General features: G+C 36.8%; 1 protein-coding gene across 1 annotated transcript in view; it reads left to right on the plus strand.

Moving 5' to 3' along the window:
* Positions 1-26036, plus strand: part of LOC124160367 — a 66320-nt gene that overhangs the window by 13685 nt on the left and 26599 nt on the right. Inside the window, exon 2 of the mRNA XM_046536206.1 lies at positions 25356-25730. Within this exon, the coding sequence (XP_046392162.1) occupies positions 25356-25730 (375 nt within the window). The remainder of the gene's footprint in view (positions 1-25355; positions 25731-26036) is intronic.

Raw genomic sequence — 26036 nt, forward strand, 5'->3', positions numbered from 1 at the left:
AAGAGAAAATCATTAAAGGTTACTTTTACTGAAATACCGACCGAGTCATTGGCTGTTATAACGCACTTGACTAATAATATATCGATGGCTAAGTTCTAACAACACGTATCTCAAAAATAACTTTTCAGGAGAGCAAAAAAATTATTTATTTTTTCTTTAATTTTATGTAATTTCAATTGAAATTAAAGACCAAAAATACATAAAACTGAAAAAAAGAGCATACATTTTCAAACAAAGAGCTGTCTTTTGCTAGAATTTTACTTTTTATTAACATTATCAGCAGTATTAACTCAGACCGGCCAAATGTTTAGATATGTGTTGCTAAAACTTAGCCATCGACATAGTAGACACCATAATAGATACGAAAAACATAACTAGGAGCTCTATAATCATTGTTTCCGGCAGCTCACTAAATTTTCCCCTAACATTCGAGCTTACATCCAGTCCAAAAATTCAAAGCAGGACTGGAGGAGGCTTTCTTCCTCCCAGACTCTAAAATGTTCCGCCTTATGATTTTCCCACAGACAAGAAGGAACCATTTTGGCCTCACTGTTTAAGTTTCTCTTTGCATTGCTCCATCAAAGGGAGCCATTCTGTGAGTACATTTTCTGATGAAGTTCATTGATTAATTATGCAACAAGGACTACAAAAGAGAGCAACTGAACGCTACAATGCACTTCCCAGTCCATTTCAAATATTTCAAACCCCTCACACTTCCCTATTTCTACACCTATCGTTACTTTTTCGTTTTTCAAGTTAATTTTTATCGGGTTATTGCTCCTTTCAAGTAGAGTAAATTACCAGCAATTTCCTTCTCCATTCTCAATTTCCCCGGTTCCTTTACAGAAGCATCATGGACTGAAATGGTTGATGGTATTGGGGATGTATTGAAACAGGAGGTATCAGCTCTTAGTAAAGATGCACTTTTCTGCAGTATAGCCTTTCCTTCTAAAACTAGATACTCGAAATTCAAATATAAGGAATTTGCTATGACCATAAAGTACTCTTCAATAGTTATGAACTACGGGGATTATTAGAGTAGAGTGAATCTCGCAAAATTTCAAATTAAAATTTATAGTGCGACCGGCCTATCATGGCGCGTGGAGGATTTTCATGCTGATAAATGAAAAAAACCTTGTGTAAGTCCACAGTTTTTATTATCGTTCGACGCGTTTAAGCGAATCAGCTTCGCCATCATCAGGTACAGATTTTCATACTTCCGAGAACTCGAGGTATCGTCCCAGATGACTCAATTAGTAGAACGATTTTGTTTATTAATGTGGATACTTTTCATTCACTAACTACTACCATACTATCCACCTCGCATTGTTTTGTTTAAAGCTTCAATGTGTTGGCTAAATAAATTGGTAAAATAACTAAACACAAGTAATAGTTTTTTCCAAATCATTCATAGCACATCATCAATATTCCTACCTTAACATATTTAAGTAAATTTATGGTAATTAAAAAGCGACATGATGTTAAATGCCGCGTGGTATAGGATTTTGCCCCGATTTTCTAGACTAGCTTAAGGTCCTTTCTTCAAAGGAATGATACTTTCTTCCAAGGAAACATACTTTCGTGACTATAAATCGGTCACAAAAAATTGGAGCAAAATCCGATATACCGCGCGGCGTATCTCCTTACGTCACTTTTTAAACCTCACGAGCCGCGAAAGCTATAATTAAGAAATTTTATGCTAGTTTTAATGCATTTGGCTCGTAAGTACAAGAAATAAACACAACATCGTTCACATTTGAAATTTTGAAGAAGACCTTTCATGAGACTTAAAATCAAGCATTACAATTCCACCAGGCTTGACTGCTTAGTCACAAACAAAGAATCGTCGCAAGCTCCAGACAATATTTTCAAGCTCAACTGTTGCTTGAGTTCCCCGGATTCCCGCACTGCCACCATTTATCCTGGTTCGTTGAAATAAAAACTTGTCAAACGATAGCGTCACTCAGGAAATATGTGAAATGGGATTTCCCATTATAGTATTCCCCATTCAACGACGGAGAAGTGGAGCCAATTAAATATTGTTCTTACTCATACGTAAGTTTTCCGTGGGCTGTCGTTCAGTTGAAATCGCCTCTTAAATCATTAACACATATTTTCGCTAGTTGAAAACGTATACTCTACTATATTATATACTTCGCTAGCTAAAATAATAAAAGAATATTTCTTTAGAGAAAATTCTACTTTTGGTACATTCAAATAATAATTCCAAGCTTTAGTCCAAAAGGTTATCGGCAATGATATTGGGAGAGTTCAACATAGCCTGTTCCTCGACACCTATTTCCTTATTTCTACTGATCAGTTAGTTCATTTTCCATCATCTCCTTTTAACAGACACAAAGCTAATGCAAATATTCTCTAGCCTGTCGCTATTTCTCCTTCTCCAAGTCTAATACCAAGGGTAGATATTTTTGCTTCCCCGACCATTCTTTTGGCTCATTAGCCCATTCATTTGTCATGTTTTCCAGTGACAGAATCATCAGACCCTACACTAAAACTACATACAAACACGCTCAAAGTCACAAAATTTCTGAGAGTTCTGACGGAATTCGAATCAGCTACGCCAGGATCCGGAAGTGATGATGTGATACCTACGCCACCGGGGACGGTGAATGAACTAGTTACACTGAATCCTGCTACACTTTTTGGAATGGAGTTTATGTACATACATGAGACAAATGATCATCACGTTTAGTATTTTTTCCTGTTATTTCCCTAAAATTGTGGCATTTAGCGATGTGGGTTGGTGGCTCTCTGGGTAGACCCAAGAGCCACCAAAAGCTACTTTTAATGCATTCACAGAAGAGTCTCGGGTCTAAATGTTGCTCGAAGCCTTTGGACATTTCACACAAAAATCCTGGAAGTAGGAATTGGCCCAGGGAAAAAATTACTCTGAATATATTAAACCACACACCTCCGGGGTTACCTCTACGCTCACCTATCCTAAGCAACCTTAGGGTTGAATAATTCATTATATATGGGCACATGCTACTTTGATGAGTCATAGATGAGCTACTTTTGTTTAAATCCTTTTTTTTAATGCACTGCCGAGCATTGCCTTATTTTCATTGAATAGCAACCCCTACTCATGATTGTGAACTCTAGAGTGCCTAATTTAACTGGTTTTCTGTGTATTTAGGTGTAATTTATGGGAAATACACCAAAGGATGAAGTTCACCATGAAAAAATATTTGACTTAGCCGGGATTCGAACCCGGATCTCCCGATTGCCGGTCAGGCGTGTTAACCTGTTACACCACCGAGCCATTTTTTTTGTTCGAATCCCAGCTAAGTCAAATATTTTTTCATGGCGAACTTCATCCTTTGGTGTATTTAACTCTGCACCCGTGCGCGTGACTTCGTACAAAGTCACTTGTTCCTGCAGTGCTTTGTAATTTATGGGAATAGAAATAAAAACTTTCATCATTACCATTGTAATCAGTGAGTGAGTGAGGGCATCAAAACGTACCATGATATCATCATTAGTCAACAATCCTGAGATTGGTTTGACGTGGCTCTCCATTCCTCCCTCCTATCCGCTAGCCTATTCATAGTGACGTATTTCTTCTATTTTACATTCTTTCTAACCTGTCCTATGTAACTCAAATGGGGCCGTCCCTTGCCCTTCTTCCCTTCAGCCTGTCCATCCTAGATTGTTTTCATCAGACCATCATGCCTCATAATGTGACCAACTTAGTATTCCCGTCTTCTCCTTCAAGTTTTTAGAAGACTTCTCTTTTCTCCCACCCTTCTTATCACTTCCTCATAACTTACATGGTTGATCCATTATATTCATCATTCTTCGGTAGCACCATATTTCGAGTGCTTCCACTCTTAATTTCTCTGCTGCTTCAGGTAAACCAACGTCATGATAAAGGTTTGAAAAACACTAGAGAACAGAGCAGCATCTCCCGCGGTTGATGGCGCAACTGATGTAAAAACGTGGCTCTGGTGGTCGCTTCTATCGTGCATTAACTCGGACGAGAAATATAGCCAGCTTTTTTTGTCGAGGTTCATCACGAGGATGGTAATTCGCCCGCCGTATTTCCTGCTGGAGACGAGGCCACGAGAATTCCCCCCACTCGCCACGTCTGCAAAGAATGAATATACCTTGTCTTCTTCTCACGCCATCTTGTAGGCTTTAAGAAGGCCTTGGAATCGTTAAAAACTGCCATAACACACAAACAGGGAGACCGTGCTCGAAAACGTCCAACGGACGACTCAAGGGCCGTCGTGAAAAGGTTGAGTGGTTACGAAAAAAATGACCCAAATTAATCGTCAAAGATGAGATACAGATCGAGGCAAAATCTTTATGGGCGCGAGCTAACAGACGTTCTGGCAAGTACAGCCGCATCAAAGCGCTTACACGAAATGATACCTGTATTTAAGCGTATCTTATGGCTGGAAGCAAGACGATAGGGAGGAAACGCCTTCTTAACCCCTTTCGCTGAAATAACAAGTCTAGTTCCTCTTGAACTTCCGATGCCAAATCGCGCAATAACATGTGTAGCACGGCATGAAATTTGCATAAATTTAGCACTACTTGGGGAAAAATAAAAATATTTTGAAATTTTACCAATTTTAATCATAATGTACATAAGGAACTCATATGCCATGAAATATACTGCGTTGGAAAGAATAAAATACGAGTAGCGATATCTGTATTCTCGATTTTTTTACGGAATGAGGATTTGTTCGTGAACATTAAGGAAAAATAACAAATTTTTATTTCACTATTTTTCGTTGATTATAAACCACAAAATATCATTTCATTACCTACGACTCCACTTAAAAAAGAACAACAGAAAAAATAAATAGAGGTTAGGAGCACGATAATAAGTGGAAGGGTTAAAGTAATGAGTATTGAATTGATACAGAAAAATTCTTATTTTCTTTCTTTATTGATAACCAGTGTGGCAAATATTAAACGTCAGGGCCATATATAATAGTGAATGAATTGAAATACATGAGTGGCTTGTTCCAAAAAGAGATGACAGAGGCTTCGATCCATGTGCCAAAACAGGAAGGGATAAAAAAAAGTATAATGAATGCCTCACAAACTTCCTTCAGCAACAAATCTTTGGTATTCTCAAGTGGATATCAATGTTGGCTATTCATACAACCAAATTTTTAACATTGAAAGTGATGCAGAGTCGAATGGTAGATAGTTTTGGTACGGTTTCGATGAAATTATTAAAATATCATGAGAATTCAAATTGAAAAATAGTTTAAGCAGGTTTCGTGCCAAAATAAAAATTAAAATATAGATCAAATACAGTGACTATAAATATTATGAACTCAAACTGATTCTCTTCTGGTCAAGACTGGTTGAAATGAGACCCTTTTCTCACAACCACGACTTCTAAAACGCAATGCACAACCCTCGAAAAGACCGATGCCAAGTTGGCATCAACTCAATTATTTACAATGCAAGGCTTCAGTAATCCCCTTCCTAATGCTATACGTTGACCAGATTCCTAAATTATGGCTTGTGGTAGCATAATGAGGTAAAAAGAGCTGGGCGTCCTTTTGAATACGCATTATGTGAATCCCGTAATCATATTCGCGGGATTGATGATCAGCCGCCGCCAGTCGTGGGAGGAAGCCACCCATAGCCCCACAAGGTCAAGTGGGCAAGACACGCGCTTGTCCTTGAGGAGCCCTTGTCCAATTGTTCCCTGGGCTCAGCGCACCAAACCAAGGACGCGGAAATAGACCAAATAAAAGAAATAATAATACGCGCGCGCGGGAGTTGCTGCGTTATCATTTGCGGCGATGAGGATTTCGGAGAAGCCTAATACGGCTATGATGGGGCGTGTCATTATTGTGAGATGCAATCATTTTCTCTCTTCCAAGGAACAAATATATACCCACTCGAGGAGCTAAAGAACTAAATTTTGATTTAAAAAAAACGATGAACTCACGACAGCTTTGAGATGAAGGCGGCGTGCGACTGAAAAAATTCCGGGAATCCAAGGAAGTGAAACTGGAATTTCCGAGTTCACTGAAGAATGGAGATTAGAGCAAGAGATTATGGATAAAAATGTGTTTTTTTAATCAAAAACCCGGTAAAATGCTTCAGCCCTTAGAGCGAGCAATGATTTATGAAATTCTCGTAAGGGGAGGGAATGCTTGTAGTTCTATTTGCACTGAATTTTCGAAAAAGAAATAGATTCGAAAACTGAAGCTTTTTTGGAGTAAAAAACGGTATCTGGTCCTATTACTGCACTACATTTTGGAATAACCTCTATCAATTTAAAAGCAATTGCCTATTAGTACCCACTAATACTCGACTCAATTCATTAAAAAATTAATAACCCGATACAACCCAATACTACATCATCAAAAATGTATACATTTTCAGCTCTATTCAGGAAAAATTTAATCAATGTGTTATTTCGTGGTGTAAAGTTTAATGACGAAAAATGTATCTGCCACAATAGTTATGATTGAGTGGATGGATTTCGCGTTTTTAAAATGAGAAGTCTTGAAATTTCATTTCTCCCAGAAGCAGTTCTTGGTTAGAAAAGGTTAATACATAAGTACTAATCACAGGCTATTTCCATTTTCATGCCGCTATTCATAATAATATGTCTGCTCGGTCTTCAACTTGCCACTTGTAGATGAATCTAACCATATGTATACCGCTACTTTCTTCGATAAGACAATCTCACATGCTATTTCGCTTTGCACATACCCTGTCATAAAACCAAGTATTTCATTTTGTGAAGCAGAATTGAGTCCCTCGATTACACCTACCCAGACGATGCAAGTCCTTTAGCTCCTCGCTGGTTGAAATAAAATTTTCTCAACAGTCAAAATGTGCTATTCTTCCGAACAGAAATTAATCAAAGAAATCCAATCCTTTGATAGAACGATAATGATAAAATTATGTTGAATATGCAATGCATGAATGGAATTTAGGTTCATTATTTGAATTTAGGGATTAAATGTGAAATTTATTCAAAATTGATTTCTCTCAAAGTATCTCATGCTACTCATCGCTTTCGCTTCGCGCGGAACTCCTCTTAGGTTTCGAAGTAAGTCTTCAAGAGGGCACACAAAATTAGCCTCGGAGCATAACAGCAGTTCTCTTCCTGCCAACGCCCTAGCAATGTCCTTGCATGAAATCAAGGGCAAGGGGGGGAGATAACGGAGTTGAAGAAAAAAACGATACTAACGACCTTCATATTAAGCTCGGAGTGTTTATCTCGTCTCTGAAAACGAATTTGAGAATCCGCTTAATCTTTATCTTTGGATCTAAAACCTTTTTATGCAAAAATGCACTGAAATACTTACTTCGGGGAGCAAAATTACGCTTAAGTCATTCTATCCATTACATGGAAGGTCCTATCAAATTCCAAGATATCATTTTCTATCCATGATTTTTATCCTTGCACTTAAAAGTTCGATGTTAATAATCAGGCGAGCTATTTTATTAATCATATTTTTTAATACTCATAGATATATACATAACGCAAATATGTATAACACAGCAGGAGCGCTGCGAGGGGAGGTTTTGGGATATAACCCCCTCTCCCCCCAAAGCTCAGAGAAATTTTAAGGATTTAATCCATTTTGCTTAATTGGATAAATATTACTTTTAGAATTTGCGTAAGGATTAATAAAAATATAGAAATTAGTAAACCCACCATTATGAACCATTTATCTTACAAATTTCTGGGGAGGGCCCCCGCACCTCCCGCTTACTCTGGCGGTTATTACATGCCCTCCATATCCCCCAAATGAATTGCGCCCAAACCCCCCCCCCCCTTTAAGCTTGATTCCTGGCAGCGCCCCTGTTATACATAATAGTTTTCCTGAATACTGCATCCAAAGTAATGATGGCAAAGCTAAAAATAAGTCCATCCACACAGAAAATAAATGTGGAATGTTTTGTTAGCAATTTAAATTCCAATTGGTGTTAAGTTTTCAATTTTTATCAACAAATGGCATTAAATACACATATCCATGCTTTAAAGTATCAATCTTTAGCTCACACGTGTCATTGCCGTGGCTTTAGCAGCAAACACCAACCGACAAAAACATCAACTGATACGAAATTCAAACATAAACTGTGCAACGTCTATTAGGTTTAATAATTGATCTAAAATTGTAATAGATCTTGTAAAAAAGTTAACAAACTTTCAAGTTTATTCCAATTTAATCCTCTTCTTTTTGCGTAAAAATAAATTCATTAAGTTTAACCACTGAGAAAGTAGCAGAAAATATAACGTTTTCTTAGGAAGAAAAATACTAAAGCTGAGAATAATTCCCCGAACACCTCGGATAATTTGCATATTCATTGAAGTTTTTCTATTCCATGTTACGGAAAAATTCTTCAAAGCCATAAAAAAAGCATTGAGGTCATGCAAATGCGAAGATTAACATAATTCTCTCTTTAGAAAAAATGTATCAGTGCAACTCATCTGCACGAAACTCGTGGTATGCCGGGGAAAACTTTAAATAATTCATGAAGCCTTCTCCAAATACTTCCATGAGGACGCGAATATTATGTTTATTAATGCAAGAAAACTCCATATTTCTAGTCTAGATAAGCTTCTTGAAAGAATGGACGGAATTTAAAAACAAAACTACGCTTACCCATATAATTTTGCACTACCCAAAGTGAAAAATTTTTCCCGCATCTTCCTTTTCCATTTCAGGCTTTCCAGTTCCCTGTTTATGCACCACCTTTTCCGCTATGCATAATTTGCGGATTGTATGAGAAAATTATATTTTAAAAAAATACACAGTAAGCATATAAACCGGCTGACTTTCTCATATTGCTCACTTGGAAAACTCATCACACAGGTTTACGAATAGAAATTTCCGGAAAATAGCCGTGCACCTTCAAACCTATTAGCTACAGATCTATTTCCCAACATTCCCCCTCCTTTCCTCCTTAAGTAGCAGTAAAGTACTTTTACTTGCTGACGACGCTGTCTTCTATCGCGAAATAAGTGATCACTCTGACTATGAAATTCTATCTACTATGAAGTACCTAGAAGTTACGATAACCTCGAACCTCTCGTGGGGAACACATGTAAGGAATATTTGCGGCATAGCCCTGAAGAAATTAGGATTCGTGAAGCGTACTGTGTGAAGATTTTCGGATGAGATAGTGAAATAAAGGTGCTATTTCGCACTCGTCTGACCACACCTTGAATATCCAGCGAGCGTATGGGATCCGATGCAGAAAGACCTAATCCGCGAACTGAATAAAATACAAAGGAAGGCTGCGCGGTTCGTCAAAACCGCTACGGGAGTAAAAACAGCGTTATCCATATGTTAAGTAAATTAGGCTGGGACACCCGGAGGTTGCGCGCTAGACTTAGATTTCTTGAACAATTGAAAATGGATATCTTTAAGAGCGACACCCCACTACATTTCCAGGTCCGACACAATCCATTAATTAAGAGGCATTCTGCCGAACGGATGGCTATGGGAATTTGTTTTTCCTCCGAACCATAATGGACTTTAATAAATGCTAGTCTTAATTTCGTTAGAGCATTTCCTTTTATGTGCAAATGGCTGGTGTCCGAACACCCCCTGCCACATGCCTTTTAGGCGGCTTGCGGGGTAGTATGTAGATGTAGATATCCTTGATCGTTAATGACTGATACTTGATATAAAAGTTCACCAGCTTTAGCATCGACATTGAATTTTTCCTAGTCGCATTTTCTGCTAATCCACGCCTCTGATCTGTAGGCATCATGAAAAGATAATTTTGTATATATTGTCAAAAGATGAAATAATGTAACTCGAAAAAAAGGATTGAGTCAAAAATGTTTGGTGATGACATCAACTGAAATATTTACAGAAGCAACACCAAGTGAGCATACGGTCGTATATAATATAATCAACTATAATAGATACGCAAGCAAATGGAATTCATACGAATCAATTCAATATGTTCTTTGATATTTGGTGCCAGAAATCGTGAGTCATTTCTTAAATAGCCTAACATACAACCAGTTAGATCGTACAATTACTTGCTTTCCACAGAGCTACGAAGTAAACGCTAGGGTTATTTGGCAAAAGAATCACTAATGTACAAAATTCAGGGAAAAAGAGAATACAGGTGATGTGCTTTTTGCTTCACATAGTTTACCCAGGAACGGAAAATGCATGCCTGTTTCTGTTGTACCTTGTGTACCATTGTTCATTAAATAAGGTTAAAACGACTCGATTATAATAGGTCCACTGTAGTCACGTATTGGTTTAGATTGCGAGAAGATTATCGAAGCGGGAGGAGCAAAGGAATTATTGGCTGCGTTCGGGGCGTAGAACGGCTGGAGATGCATGAGAAGATTTCGAAACGATCTCTTATGATGATGAAAACTCAGTAAGTAGTCAATTTTTTAGTATCACGCACCAACAATGAGACGTTAATCTGCTGGTCTATATTTTCATTTATTATTCACGCAATAAATAGAGTATATTCTGAATGAAGGAGCAAATCTCGTGATTCCCTAAGGTAAAAAATTATCACCCTACTTGAGGGAATTTCTAATGGATATTGGTTTTCATAAACTTCGGAAATTAGATTTCACAATTCTGGAATCATGATTTGCTGATATCGCTACTGAAAAAGCAATGGATATTATTTAATTAGCCAAGTAATACTGGTTATCATAAACAATTTTAATTACTATTAACATCAGGTACGCAGAGAGGGGGGTGGATTTTGAGGATAAAACCCCCCAGAGCTCAGAGAATATTTTAAGTTCACTCAATTTTACTTAATTGAATTAATATTACTTCAATAATAGAGTAAGGATTAATTAAACATCCCTCAGAAAGTCATAAAACTCACCATTATGAACTATTTATCTTACAGTATTTCCGGGGGAGGGCCGCCGCACCTCCCGTTTAACCTGGCGGTTATTCCACACCCGCATGCCCCCTAGTATTAGTTGCGCCTAAAAACCCCCCTAGCTTTAATTTCTAGCTGCGCCCCTGATTAACATTGCAAACACTGCGTTGAAAATGCCTTCAAGATTATATAATAAACTTGTTTCCACTTTTACTCCCGAAATTATTAGTATCATGGGAATTTTTCCCACAGTATAATATTACATTCAGCTATTTTCATGCACAAAAAACTCGTACACACAATACATAGTATCTCGGAAATTGGGGGTATAAGGTTGCGCGTCTTGGTTCAAGGTGACGAGTAGATTTTTTCCCTAAAAAAATGGTGTCACTTTGAGGTGATATCGTACTTTAAGGAAATTAACAACGCAAAAATGACAGAATGAGAATGAGGTAAAATATAATATTTCTCACTTTTAAAAAATCATCAATATATAAAGTACATAGATGCGGCATGAGAATAATATCATATCCAATTTTAATCATAAAAACATAACAGGAAACTACTGTAACTTGAGCATATAAATCAATTTAAAATACTCATTGCTATTTGATGCCATAAAAAGAGTCATAACTTGAAGAATCTAACATACAACCAGTTAGGTTGTAGCTACACCAATTTGATTTCAACAGAGCTATAAGGTATTTAGCAAAAGTATCTCACTACTGTGTTTCATTGTTTAAAGGTAATACATCTAACCTTTTTAAAAATACGGTTGAGAAAAACGACAATAATGGGTTTGAGATGGCGAGTGAATATATTCCTGAAAAGGTGGGAGAAGATGAGGAAGTCAAAACTCTTGGCTGCGTTCGGTCCGAGACGCGTGAGCGAAATGCCAAGCTAGAGAACCCGAGAGTGTGATATGTGAGTTAGGAGAGGAGGGGGTTGGAGGATCTCGTGAACAACTGGCTGGATGAGCCTCCTACATTGGAGCCGTGTAGGCAGATGGGGGCCGCCGTTGTGTAACCATCAAATGCCGGTCACTGCCCTTCCATGCACGAGTAAAATACGATGGCCCATAAACATCGACGTTATTGCCGTTTGCGACAATGGTGGCCATTGATGAAACCCAAAATTGCGAAACTACCAATACTCAAGCAAGTCACGGTCTATACAAAAGCAAAAAGGCGATCGTGATAAGCCAATACTACAACATTCCATTTCCATTCCGGTATATGGTGTGTTCTTATGGTAATTTTTGGTTTTAAATTCCAATTAAAACGAGATTTCTTCATTGAAACATAGTGGGGTCAAATTGCAGAGGGGTAATGAAATATATTTCCACGAAAAAACCGAGACTCATCACATCTTGCTCCAGGTAATATTTCATGATCGCTATATTCGCGTACATTTAAATATTTAAATGAACTACATGCCCAAAGCAACGGTTAATACCATTTTTCATTAAATACTTTCATTAATTGTAAGTAAACCAAATCCTTTTTCAAACGCTATGCGGACAAAGTCAATTCTTTCACACTAAACTACCGACTGGGGCATATAAAAAAATGAACTCATGAAAATTCATGGATTAAAGATGCTTTGAAATTAATTTGTAAAGGGATTCCACCCATTGCAGTAGTCTTTTAACTGCTTTCGAAAGAAGTATCCACACCCTAACAGTCTTCAGGATAGCAGTTTGAATTCCAATAAAGAGAATTGAAATATAAGCACAATAATGCAGCCAAAAAAAAACTATGATTTCCCCTAGCACACCGAAATAACCCATAATTTGGATGAGTGCCCGTCAAATATCCCTCGGGCTGAGTGAGCAAGAAATTTGATCGCCGAAGAAGAAAGTTGAAAACAAGTATTGCCAATTTATTCACGAAACTCCGACAAAAAACTTGACATATTACATTCGGTTAAAACTAAAAACTAAGACCAAGAAGACGTCCCACTGAAGCTATTCACTAAGGACAAAATGTTTGGAAAAAGAAGTTAAGGATACCCAAAATTTCAAATGAAGCACCATTTTATGTTGATGGAGTCTTAAACCAATATCAGGTAAATTAGGATATAATGCCGTTTTGTAAAAATTTTATTAGCTTTTTTGACGCAAAGAATATCATATTTTTTAAATACACCTGTCCCTAATAATTCACAAATCTGGTGTTTGCATCGTCGGATACTTGATAGATGCTAACAATAATTTCCATATTTTTACCAATAGGTGTTAAGTTTATATTTTTACACTTAAGCACTCTAAAAAAACATAACACAAATTTCTACTGATTCCTAAACATTTCAGCATTGTTTTCTAACTTATTTTAACAAAAGCAGTTATTACTGTTCTAGACATATTTTAAAGTAAACTGAATAATAAGGTGTTGCTGTACTGCGAAAAAGACAGTTATATCTGAGGCCTCAAAATAATAAAAATTGTTGTTACCTTACGACGCGCCGAATGTCATTCAACCATTACATCTGGTTAGTGTATAAACATTTATTTCTGAGAGCACATTTTTATGGACATTTCAAAAACCAGTAATTGCATTCATGAAAATCTTCCCGGACTTAGGGATCACCCTTCCAAAGCTTCGATTTTTGGCCGCTAAAGATTTAAATTTTGCATTGGCACTTTCTTCTGTTCGGGAATAGGCGCCATATATATTTAATTATCACCTTATCAGACGCACAGTATAGGAATTCATACCCTTAATATTCACGTTTATCTGATATCCTCATGCTTACACACTCCAGCAACTATTTCAAAAGATAAATACAGTCATATAGCAGAAAAACGATTCAGAATAATCCTCCACCACAAAAACGTAATTTAATGTGTAATGGCTACTGATATTTCGAAAGTCAACAAAGAAAGAATGTATTTGAACAGCCAAAGCAATCGGAAATCGAATTCTAAATGCCCATCTCAATCATTTCTCGCGTCTAAAAAAACCAATCGAATCACAACCGCAATGAATCAAAACCCAAGCAGCAGCTACTTATTGGCTCACCCCGATCTTTCCTCGAGGAAATGGCTTCAAAACTCATCAGTAGAAGGTCGAAAATAAAATGAACCCAGAGAAATGTTTCTCACTCCATTACTAAGTATCTTCTTCGTCCGTTGACACGAAGAGCACTCTCAATTTCAAAAGCAGGCCGGTAAACACGTAGCCACGCAGTCCAAGGAAAGCGAAGGCTTCCGAGGAGTATGGGGAGTGCGCCTCTGCCGCGGCCACCTAGTGGGAATCCTGAGAACCATAGGGTAGCGGTTCTCCGACTTTCTTTTATTTCCCTTCCTCTCCCACGGATCTTTCCCAATGACCACCTTTGGAGGAAGGCCTACCTTTGCGTATCTCGCTTCCAACTCGTCCACCTTCCGGCATCATTGTTTTCGAAACACATTAAATGACAGCTACTGGATTGAAATATTAGCCTTGAATGAAAAGGCACTAGCACTGAGTACGTCTCTTTACCCTCCCACATGCAATACTAGAAGAACTGATATTTTGGAATTGACAAAAGAAATGGCTTTTTTTTCTAGCAACAATGCTCTTCCACCGGTGTCAAACAGAAACTAGTGATTTGCATAAAAAATCGTCAATGTTAATCTCGCCTCCCTTGAAAATTTAAACCATCTGCAGTATTAATTACTATCCAATTTTCACCAAGTCGCTCTTGGTGCTTTGAACTCTTTGGAGAACATGGTCAAATAGTTCCATATCTTATTATATAAAAACGTAAATGAAGCCACAAATAACTCCAATAAAACTTAATACTCATGACGAGAGGCCAAGTAACTAATAACCCAATTTTATTCATTGAAAAATTTATGTTAAGAAAAATCGATTCCATCACACCAGATTTAAGTTTCTAACCCTGCAATAAATGTTTCAATTAACTCATATTCTGATTAAACAAAGGTAACCTGGTTCCGAGAGAAGTTGCTGAGGGTTATCATCTTGAAAAATTAAACATAAGTCACCACAATACATGAGAATCATTTGATGATTCCGTGTAATGAAATAGGGCTCATAAAATATGGACATAAACACCGTCACAACTGACGGAAAACTATTAGGTACCACAGGCACATTCCCCTTCGGAAAAAAACGAAAATTAAAAGATGTGGTACAACAACCCAGGAGGGAAAAATCTGTAATCGATCTTTCTAGCATCCAAAGATATCACTTTAATAAATTAAAGTAATTATCGAAATAGAACTAACTAGACGGATAATAACTTTGTAGTCCGCCCTATTAATGAAAATCGCGTATCTTTTTGGCGTCTTCAGTGATTCAACGCGTATATTGTAAAGTTATACAAATGAATTAAATAAACTCATAATTCACATTAAGTAGAAGTTGGTAGACAAAGTATTAAGTTTCCAAATAACAAGATTCAATGCATTACCATAAAAAATAATTGTAATTGTAGTTACCGTATGATTTTTTTAGCTTAACGTATTAATAGAAAGCAGTTCCAAGAACAAAGTTTTTAAAAATATTTTGAGCTCCCGCATAACTCTTGGTGTGAGTAAAAAACGCCAGATATATTCAACGTGAAATAATAGGTACGTCTTTTGTGGCATTCCCAGCAAGGCCATCTGTGGCCTTGATTCTCAATGCCAATAACTCATAACCAGTTGCCAGTGGGGAAATTTCGAAATTCGGAATAACTTTCCATTGGACAACCATGGCAGAGAGTAAACAACATAAAGGCAAAAAATATATCTATATTATTGGCAATCACTATTTCCCCATAACTAAGAGATACTCTTTCTCATGTTTTTAAAGTTTCCATGAAAAAATGAATCCAGGAAAGCCACATACAAACAATTACGACACATTTCCTTGTTGTTTTCGGCATATTATGCATTCATTATCATCTTATTCTCTGGAGTTAATGCAGAGGTAAGAATTCTATGAACTCATTGTTCCTCATCGTTAATTTCTGATTTTCTATCTATACCAAGAAAATAATTCGCAATCATGACAATTTTGGCAGAATGCCGTTGGAAATTTCATTAAATAATATCTTTTAGCTTTAAAATATTTTATTGGTGATTTGCCCGAGAGAATACCCGGGTTAAATCGACCAAACTTGTCTCAATCACTCCACGGGCTATCCACCGGCGGAAATGAATGGTGCGAAGAAATATTTTGCCCTTTGATTCACATTTCTGTGAGAGTTCGAGTAGATGGAATATTTGGTCCACGCTCCTTTCCAAAAGCATTCCTCACCAGGATCGCAGGAAGTATCGCGTGACTAAAGAAATTCCCTTCGAATGCTGTCAAGAGTAGGACACACCGAGCTCATTACCGTCAAACAAGCGATGTGAGTCACATTTATTGTTCAATCTTATCAATCGACACAGTCGTTAATTCTATTGGGTGCGCTACGTCATCAGAGGCCCTGAGAGTCTTAAAGTTCTTGAATGGATAGGGAATATTTATCATTTATTCACAGGAGTGAAAATTTCCACTTCTGAAATATTAGAACATATAAAATAGCTATATTAAAAATTGATAATGACTCCCATAATCCATTGAACCTCTGTAAGAACAATAGTAATAATAAGATGTCTATATATCGGCAAGGGTGAGACTAACAAGACCTCGTCCACCTAACCCCTTGAGGATTTGTTGTAAATGACAGTTCGGTGATGAGGAATAACAAGATTGTGATTCCCTCGTGTGTGTGTCATTTGGACAGTGTCAAGACTCCTAAGCTCGTTTGATAGGAAAGGGAGTGTTTTTGTGTGTAGCATTTGATACGGGAGAGAGAGAATATTCAGCCGGCGTCGAGAGTCGAGTTTTAGCCATAACAGTTTCGGTCATATGGTCCGATAGTCGTAAGTTAAATATTAATCTAATGCATATGATCTATTCATAGAGCGTTCAAATAAAAGTAAAGTTCACAGAATATTCAAATAAAGGTAATATTAAAGTAGATACGAATTGCGCTTTAAAAAATGTAGGGATGACACATTTATATTTAAAAGGGGATAAATTCATTGATTAGTAGGTTTTGTGATTTTATTCATATGCAATGCTCAAGAGAGATTTTCATCAATAATTAGTCCTAAGGTTCTGACTTCATCGCAAAAAGGAATCAGGGAATCTGTGAAAACGTAAATTTGGCAGTTCGTCCCTCTGCAGGTTGGTAAAATTCTTGGGTATCCAATTAGTATTGCTTGATATTTATTAGGATTTGTAATATAGCACTCAAAGGACTTATATAAACTTTATCCCTCGAAATTAATTTTTTTACAGTTGAACAAGATAAACATTGCCTGGAAACCTATCATTCACATCCTACTGAGCCTATTTTTAAACATTGAATTGTACTAAAAAAATACTGCCTCAGCATTTTAAGAATCAAACGCGGAAAAATAGAGCAAAATTACGGAATAACCCGTATTTCTGTACACTCTGAGTTAGAAATTTGTAGAACAAAGAAATTCCTCTCAACAGGAGCTTGCACAATGCCACACAGGGTGGAAGAACGTCTAGGTATGTCTAGAGTAATAAATTAATGAATTTAACGTTGCTGAAAATTATCCAGTCACTTTAATCTCACAACCGGTATATTTAGTTAGACCTCGGCAATACTTCCTTCTACACCACATTTGAAAATATCCCTTCTCGAGGAAGTAAAATTTGTATATTTGAGATGCAGAAAAATGATTAAAAATGTTTAACTAATATAAAATGAAAATTTAAATGTGATAAAGAAAGTTTTTTGCGCGTAAATCCTCGCGAAGAAAGAAAAATCACGATTTTGTGAGATGGTCACCGCTGGTATCAACACTGACTCAGCGCAGTGGGTAACACTAGACCAATTCTAGATCAATCTTTAAGCGGTAAAAGTTTCGTAGTTTTGTTTTCTTAATATGACGCTACTCCGTTATTATCACATATTCTACTTCAGTGATACATGAAATTAATATAAATTTGGCAACGATATTGTGAAATTCCGATATAAACAGAAGTTTTATCACTTAATCGCTTGATATCATAGAGTTTTAAATTATTTTCTTATAGTATTTCTTACAGCATAAAACAAGATTTAGGTAAATTATTTATTACTACCGCGCGCTCGCGTTTTACACAGCCTTCCCAAGGAATCCATTACAACGACACATGCATGCTAATCAACCCACGCATAAAAATTTCTTGGATGAAATACAATGGTATTTGCATAAATGAGTCATCAGGAGATTACACATCTCTGCGCTCTTTAAGATTTCCATACCACTTCATCAAATTCCAATTTCATGATCAATGCACTTACTACCATCAAAACGCAACTATTACTTTGTCAGAGAGAAGATATAATAATTGCTATCGAATTCATAGAAAACAATTCTTTAATTGACTTTGAGTTTGTGGTTGAATATTGCTTGGAACAATTTATTCCTAGAGCGATAGCCAGAATGCAACCTCTCTAATACAACAAGCTTTGGGATGTACTCGTATTTGTTGTTTAATTCAATGGTCAACTTCCTACGATTCCCCTAGACCAATTTCAGTGTCAATTCTGTCATAATTCAACAATATCCATCTCATACAGCAGGAAGTAATAGTAAAGTATGACTACAACATAGTCGACGTAAGTGGTTTGAAAGGGTCAAAAGATGATTTCGCCAATATCATGGTAGGCTTCTCTCCATTCCTTCGCTATACTGTACGATATTCCTTCCAGCACAACTTAGATATCAGTCACCGCTGCAAATAAACAACAAAAGAAATTTTCTAAACATTATTTACAAAGGGTTACCTTAAAATTTCACTATTTGAAATACATTTTCCAGGCTAGACAGCAAATAATAGAAATACCATTCCACGACTCCAAACAACTTCCTTTTGAAAAATTTATATCGTTCGGCTTTCGATTACCAATCGACTCAGGGTGTCCAAAATTATTGAATGGGCTCATTACTTAAGCTGCTTTCACCGTAAAGCAAATCTAAATCAACAAATACGTTAGCAACTCACCATTATCAGCTATATTGCTTCTGCTAAATACTTCTTGAGGCAATAAACTTCGGCATTAGGAGGGCCAAACGTATTCTCATGGGTAAAATTTACGAGAAAGCTAAGCTTCTTCTCCAAAAATGGTAATAACTTAACACAGCTAAATGGGTACTTATTATTTAACTAATTTTCATACCTCTTAATTTTGTATTCATCGGTTAGGTGAAGATATTGAATTTGAAGGTGTATGTGAGCATTGTAAAATCTCAGTGCTGGAGATGTTGCCCGCTTAAATTAAATATATATTGGAGTCTCCCTAAACTAGGATAAATATCGAGAACTGTTACAGCAACCCTCAGCAAAGCAATGAAATCATTCAGCGATAGGCGGTAGTTAGTTCGGTGATGTTTACTGCACTGGCATAGAAAAACATTAAACAAACTCACCTCTCTCTCTCCCATCTCATTAGAGCGGTCGTTTACCCTATAATACTCGGCCTATATAGAACACAATGTGAGTATGCACCGTGATCTACTGACCCAACGCAGCCAGAATGTCAATAATCTCTTTTGGGTCATGAAGAAACAAAAGAGTGGAGGATCTCTCCGGTAACTGAAACAATTGAAGACCTCATGCGCCGAGAAATGCAAAGAGATATACACCAAGTGTCCTAGAATATGAGGGAAATAGAGCTCATAATTCCCATAATAACGCTTTTCCTCTAAGCGTAGAGATGAAAACTTTCTAGCAACATAAATGTATCTTCCTGAGTTTCTCTAGAAAAATTAACGTACGAAGGTCAAGGAAATAACGGCTATGCATAAACATCATAACAGTAAGTAAAGAGTGAATGCTAATTTATATGAAATCGCACATAGCTACTAAGCATGGTGGTTTAATACGTAACAAAATTCTATCGAAATTTAAAATTATATTGGACAAAACGATTAATTTCACGGAATCAACATTTTTATAAGGGTTGCATATTAAAACTATCAATTTATTTTTACGTAATATATTTTTGTTCCACGCCGTGAAGTATGCACGTAAATACGCTAAATACATATTGCGCAGTGTGATTTTCACCCCAAAAATATTACGTTATCTTTAGGGAGACCCGCTTTTCACAATTCTACTTTGTGGTCTTATATTTTTAGGAAAGCAATTTTGGAAAAATGTTTAATAAATTGCTGTTACCTTTGATTTTCGTATGAGCATTTAAGCTTTGTTCTCCTATTTCTATTTTTTTAATTTTTTTGGTCTAACAGTTGTTAGCAAAACAGCAAGTCAAATAAATAACTTTTACCTATTTAGGCATTTAAATAAATCCCTTGATATTAGCAAAACAATAAAGACTCTCCAATTGATTTCACTAAGCGATACAAATTGCTATTCTGAAGCATAGATATGAATTCTCTTGAAAGAAATCTCAAAAATAAAACATTCTTGTAAAACTTTCTACGAAAACATTTAAAAAAAGAAAGAAATTGATTCCCAGTCAAATGCAAATGTATTCAAAATTTTGTTTTCTCTGCTATTCATTGAAAACATTTGTGGTCAATTCAAGAAATAACTCACTTAAAAGAGAAGCAAAACTAACCTTGATAGATAACATCCTTTACTGACTGCGATTTAATTATTAATAAGAGAAAGCCTAACAGCATGTTTCGAACATGAAAATGCCTGATTGAATCCAAAAGATCTGAATGCATAAACGGTACGAATAGACTAATCTTGATCCACAGTCGAATTGATTCTAACTATATCAGATACGAGTTGATATGATCAAACTCCTTAAAACGCAAATCCGTGGACTAAAAATAGTTAAAATACTGCCAGAATCAAGAATAAGCAGAACTAAATATCACACGTACTTGAGTAAGATCTCATGTAGCTTTTGCGATTACATCAATTTCCTTTTAACAGTTGGCAAATAATAAATAAGGGAATAGCTGATGCATTGCCTCATTCGGTCCCGCGTCAAAATCCATTGTTTACGCAATAGGCGCCGCAGTCATAAAGGTCAGCAGATCCGAGATAATAGTGGTTTTGTAAAAGCTTACTGAGGCTCCCAAATTAGGGCATGACTTTGAAATAATCCTTTGGAGTTAAGATTGAAAAATAATTTAGTACCATTTCAAACTGACGGCTTTGACATTGAAAATAAACATTCCGCTCTGGGCGGTCTCCCTCCTCAGCTACTCATACTCCTCAAAAATGTTTCCTTCAAGGATGAATAAAATCACAAGGAGCTTGGTATTTAGCTCGCGCTGGGTCACGTTCGCGACATATGACGTGATGGTTTTCGATGGCCAAAGATGATATCTGAGTACAAAAGAAGCCTATTTTCCGATGTCAGACGAAGGAAGACACCATTTTCAGCTGTATTGCTTCAGCCAAATACTTCTTGGGGCATTAAACTTCGGCATTAGGACAAAATTTTCGAGAAGGCTAACCTTGTTCTCCAAAAATTTAAATAACTTAGCACAACTAAATGGGTACCCATTATTATTCTTATTTTCATACCTCTTAATGTTGTATTCTTCGGTTAGGTGAAGAGATTGAATTGGGAGGTGTATGTGAGCATTGGAAAATCTCAGTGCTGGAGTGTTTTATAACAAACTTAACACATGATTTATTTGCTACATAGTAAAAAAGGAAATGATAAATAATAGTTTGTTCGTTGAGAAAAATTACAGATAAAATGTGTTTGCAACAAAACTAACGAATAAAACAATAAATAGATGATGAAATCCACTGCATGAGGAGAATAGTAAAAACTTTTCTCACCAGAAATACGTACCTAAGTGCCGCGATGGTTTAGAGTCTAAATGGATAAGATAGTACATAGAGCCGTTATATATCCATCAGGCAAGTGACATAAGTTACTTTAAGCACAACTTCATGAACAGGGAAACTATTCTAATGAGAAGTTAATAAAACACACTTATGCAATACGCCATACAATACAATATGCTTTCTTCAACCATAGCCACCTAACACGCCGCCCGCTCAAAATATTTCACACTGGACAAAAACCTCATTTCTTTCTCTTGAAGATTACTCTTTAAATCGATTCTCCATTATCTGTCAATCATAGGAAGGAACCTTTCCAAAAATACGCTCTCCATTTCACACCTCATCCCGCAATTACGTCATCTGAAGCCAATATTTCGACCGTTTCCCAACTTAAAAGAGCATCTTATTTGAAGAAAATGGACGGTTTGTTGGTGAAAACAATCATTGTATGGATATAATTATGGATGCACGTGAATCTACCATAAATCTTTTCAATAAGGAATAAAAGGTGCCTGCTTTTAATCGAACGATCTTTGAGAGAAATAGATTTTCCTCAAAATTGCGCTTCATATAATCACTCTAAACCTGTCAAATTAAAGTATTGCATTTTCATCGAAATATCCCTTTCTATCTAAAAAGGCCAGCCACCAAATCACTCCTTAATCATCTGTCCGTCAGAGGAAGGGCACTTCCCCAAAGCACGCTTTGTATTTCGCACCTTGGCCCGCACTTCATGCCTTGGTTGCCTTTATTTCGTGCTTTTCTCTTTCAGAGCGTGAGTGTTTCAACACTCTTCGGAGTAGAGAAAATAAAAGAGTACAAAATACAGCTGGATTGCCTCACAAAACGCCGAACTTATGAGCTCTTTTCAGACAGGGTGTATCATACCCATCAGAGAGTTGCATCTGGCCTCAATTTTTCTTTTTATCCCCCCAAACCTCAAATTTTCGATGAAATTGATTGATTTTATTTCAAATATTCATTTGAATGACAACGCTCCAAATCAATTTTGGATGGCCATTTTTTTTTATAATTGGTGCTCCATAAATGACAAAAAATACACTGCCAGAATAAAGAATAATGCAAACGCCTAAAAAAATCGAATTTACCTCTTTTTCTCATAATTAAAAATATTTTGAATAAATTTATAACGAATGATAATTGGGTCGAAATATATTTATAATAAGTGAATCGCCTTAGGACAAACCGTTGAAACAATCTGGAAGAAATGATTTGCTAAATATGCACATTGATTATAATTTAGGCCCGACGTACATTACCCTTGAGATAGCAATAATAGAGAGAATATAATTTAAAAAGGCTACCTTAACTTAATATGGAAACTAATGGCCAAATTTGAATGTGAAAGTAAAACTTTTGAGATATCTAGAACAAGGCACACGGTGATCGAATGATAGTAAGGGAAACTTTTCGGAGAAATAAAAGTAGGGGTCAACAAGAAAGTGTTTATTGACCTTGCGAAGTACCAGCTAGATAACATTCAAATCTGCAGAAAGTCACCTTACAAAGTAAAAGGCAACTGCTATCGGAAAATCTCTCTGACTTCCAATCTTCAAATATTTTCTCTGCAGTAAAATTACTTACCTATAAGTCAGACGAATTTACACTGGTAACGTAGGTGATGAAAATACGTCACGGTATCATCACTCTATTTGCGAATCCTGAAAATTTTGCTGTACATCTCGTAAATGTATAGCATTTATCTATTTTACCACTTAGCTAAGCTTTCCGGTATTTTTATTACGATGAATAATGAACTGATTTTATTTTTTATTTGAGTTCCTTTTTCATAATAATTACATAATTATTATAAAAAACATCCCACGCCGCTACTTGAACCAAAAATCGTATTCAATGGACCAGCATGCTAGCACTCTTTAATTTTACTGTGACTACCATGTAGGCATAAGGTTCGCCGCCATTCCTTCTTCCTAGCAATTTGAAAAAATAAATATGGTCTGGGTTAATTTTTCCGTCACGTAATTTAGCTAAGCTAAAAGTGTGTGAGCTACACATCAGGGGTGCCAAACCTTCATTGAAAATTTTGCCGGCTAGCGAGTTTTAACATGCTTCTGCAATATACAGGGTGTCCCATTTATCTTGACCACCCGAAATACCTTTTTGTACAGATGCATATTCCAAAATGTGTCAAGCAAATGTTCATTAGCCGTCAGGGGGACATTAATGAGCATGATTGCCTTCCTTGTAGCTTTGTTATTTACAAAGATATGAACAGCGGTATGCCTTTTTTAAATGGCACCCTATATTTTTTATTCGGCAATTCATTTCCTCTTCTAAGGATTTATTCAAAAATGTGGCACAGTGGACCATTAACATAAGCAGAACGTTATGAAAACACAAGAAACTCGTCCACTTACTGGAGTTAGCAGTAAACAAATGACGAGCAAGTCAAAACATAACACAAAAGTCACTTTGAGCCCAGACCACAACCGCGTCCACGCCTAGGGTGCCATATAAAAAAGACATACCACTGTTCATATCTTTGTAAATGACATAGCTACAAGGAAGGCAATCATGCTTATTAATGTCCCCCTGACGGCTAATGAACATTTGCTTGACACATTTTTGAATTTGCAGCTGGACAATAAGTCATTTCGGGTGGTCAAGATAAATGGGACATCCTGTATATTCATTTAATAATGGCCAAAGTAGTGCAAACGAATTCACGAAAAATAATTCATGATGCACCTATTCCTTCAGGAATCACACATTCTCATGGGGACACGCGGATTCGAGCTCGATGGAAACAACATCTGGTGGCAACAGTCCAAAGTCTTGCGCTTTATCACTCGCCAACTCATAGATGGGTCATCAGGGGCGTAAACCGCGAATGCGAGAACGTACGCCTTGTTCTCCGGTGAGACTCGAGACCAATGAAGTGTCGAGATGAAGTGATTCGCACACTTGAGTTACGATCAGCGATACTCGCGGAAGACGTCTGGAATTGTGGATACATCGACAGGCATTTTTAAAACAGCCGCAAGATTCCATTGAAATGCGCAATTATTCTCCACAGCGTGCAACAATTCCAAGTAAAAGAATAATGAGTACAACAAATCGGCGTAAAAAATTGACACTTCGACGTCTTTCTTTTCACATTTAAATGGCAACGTGGTTTAAAAAAAGAGACATTTTATTCGATTGTGATAAATTATGTCGTCATTACAGACACGAACATTAACCTCGTAAAACGCAACAACCAATCCTTAGGAAAGAAGGTGTGATCAGTTTACTCATAAAAAACATTATAAGCATTTCAAAACGGCATTGAAGACAATAGTAAAGTGAAATGCTGCTACTAAGCGGTTTTTTATTCTCTGAATGCTCAAAGTATTAAAATTCTTCAAGTATTTCCCGCATCTCATCTAATTTTATTTTCCTCATTTTTATTGAAATGAAAGGAAGTTCCACTTTTCCACAATTCAATAATTTAATGCGTACGACGCGCCTCGGCTCACAGAGGCGTCATCTGGTACGAGACATTTGCATTTTATTTATTTTTTCCAGATTTTTTTAGAAGTAGTTATTAATTTCTCTCCCTGAAACGTATATATTTTTAATTATTATCCTTATTGTTGGTTTTCCTGATTATTTTTCTGACTTTTTTTATTAGCAGTTACGCAATTCTCTCCATTAAACTTTTCATTTTTATTTGTACATATTTTATTACTAATTATTTTCTTTCTTCCATAGCGGCGGGTCCTAAGCTGTTCGCTGCACCTAGTCGTTGCCCTGGTTGTCTTCGTGGCCGCCACAACAGTCGTCTCCAAACCTATCATGGTCCCCTCCGGCAAGATTGGGCCCATCGTGCCGCCAAAGCCGACCACCAGGAGACCCATCCTGTATCCTCTGAGGGCCCCTGCCCCCGTCCACGAATACCCCGATCCGGCCCTTGAACCACCCGAGTTCAACGGAGATTATAACGAGATCGAACCAGTTGGGACTTACAACTCTTATCCGAAGAAGTTCGGCATGCAGCTGAGGAATCCACCGCCACTGCCCGTCGGAGTATACTCCCCGAGGACCGTTGCTGCCATCTCTGCCAGGTTCAACCAGTTGGCATACCAGGTGAGGATCGATTAACAAACTCGAAAAAAAAATCTCGTATGATTCAAAATTAAATTTCCATCCATTCTAAGCCGGGAAATATTCTATATATAAATGAATGTGCAGTGATAAATTTACTATATGATCATCGGAAACTGCACGGTCTTTTCCAAAATTATGGAGGCTGCAAATTTGATCCACTTTTTTAATTCTTTCACCGAATATGTCTAAAATCATCAATTTCACGATTTTATCAATTATCGAAAGATTTTTGTTGATTTTTCAATCTCTTGAACACCCTGACCTATCAATACTAGCAAAGGGAAG

Source organism: Ischnura elegans, chromosome 6 (assembly GCF_921293095.1).
Source record: "Ischnura elegans chromosome 6, ioIscEleg1.1, whole genome shotgun sequence".
Taxonomy (NCBI): domain Eukaryota; kingdom Metazoa; phylum Arthropoda; class Insecta; order Odonata; family Coenagrionidae; genus Ischnura; species Ischnura elegans.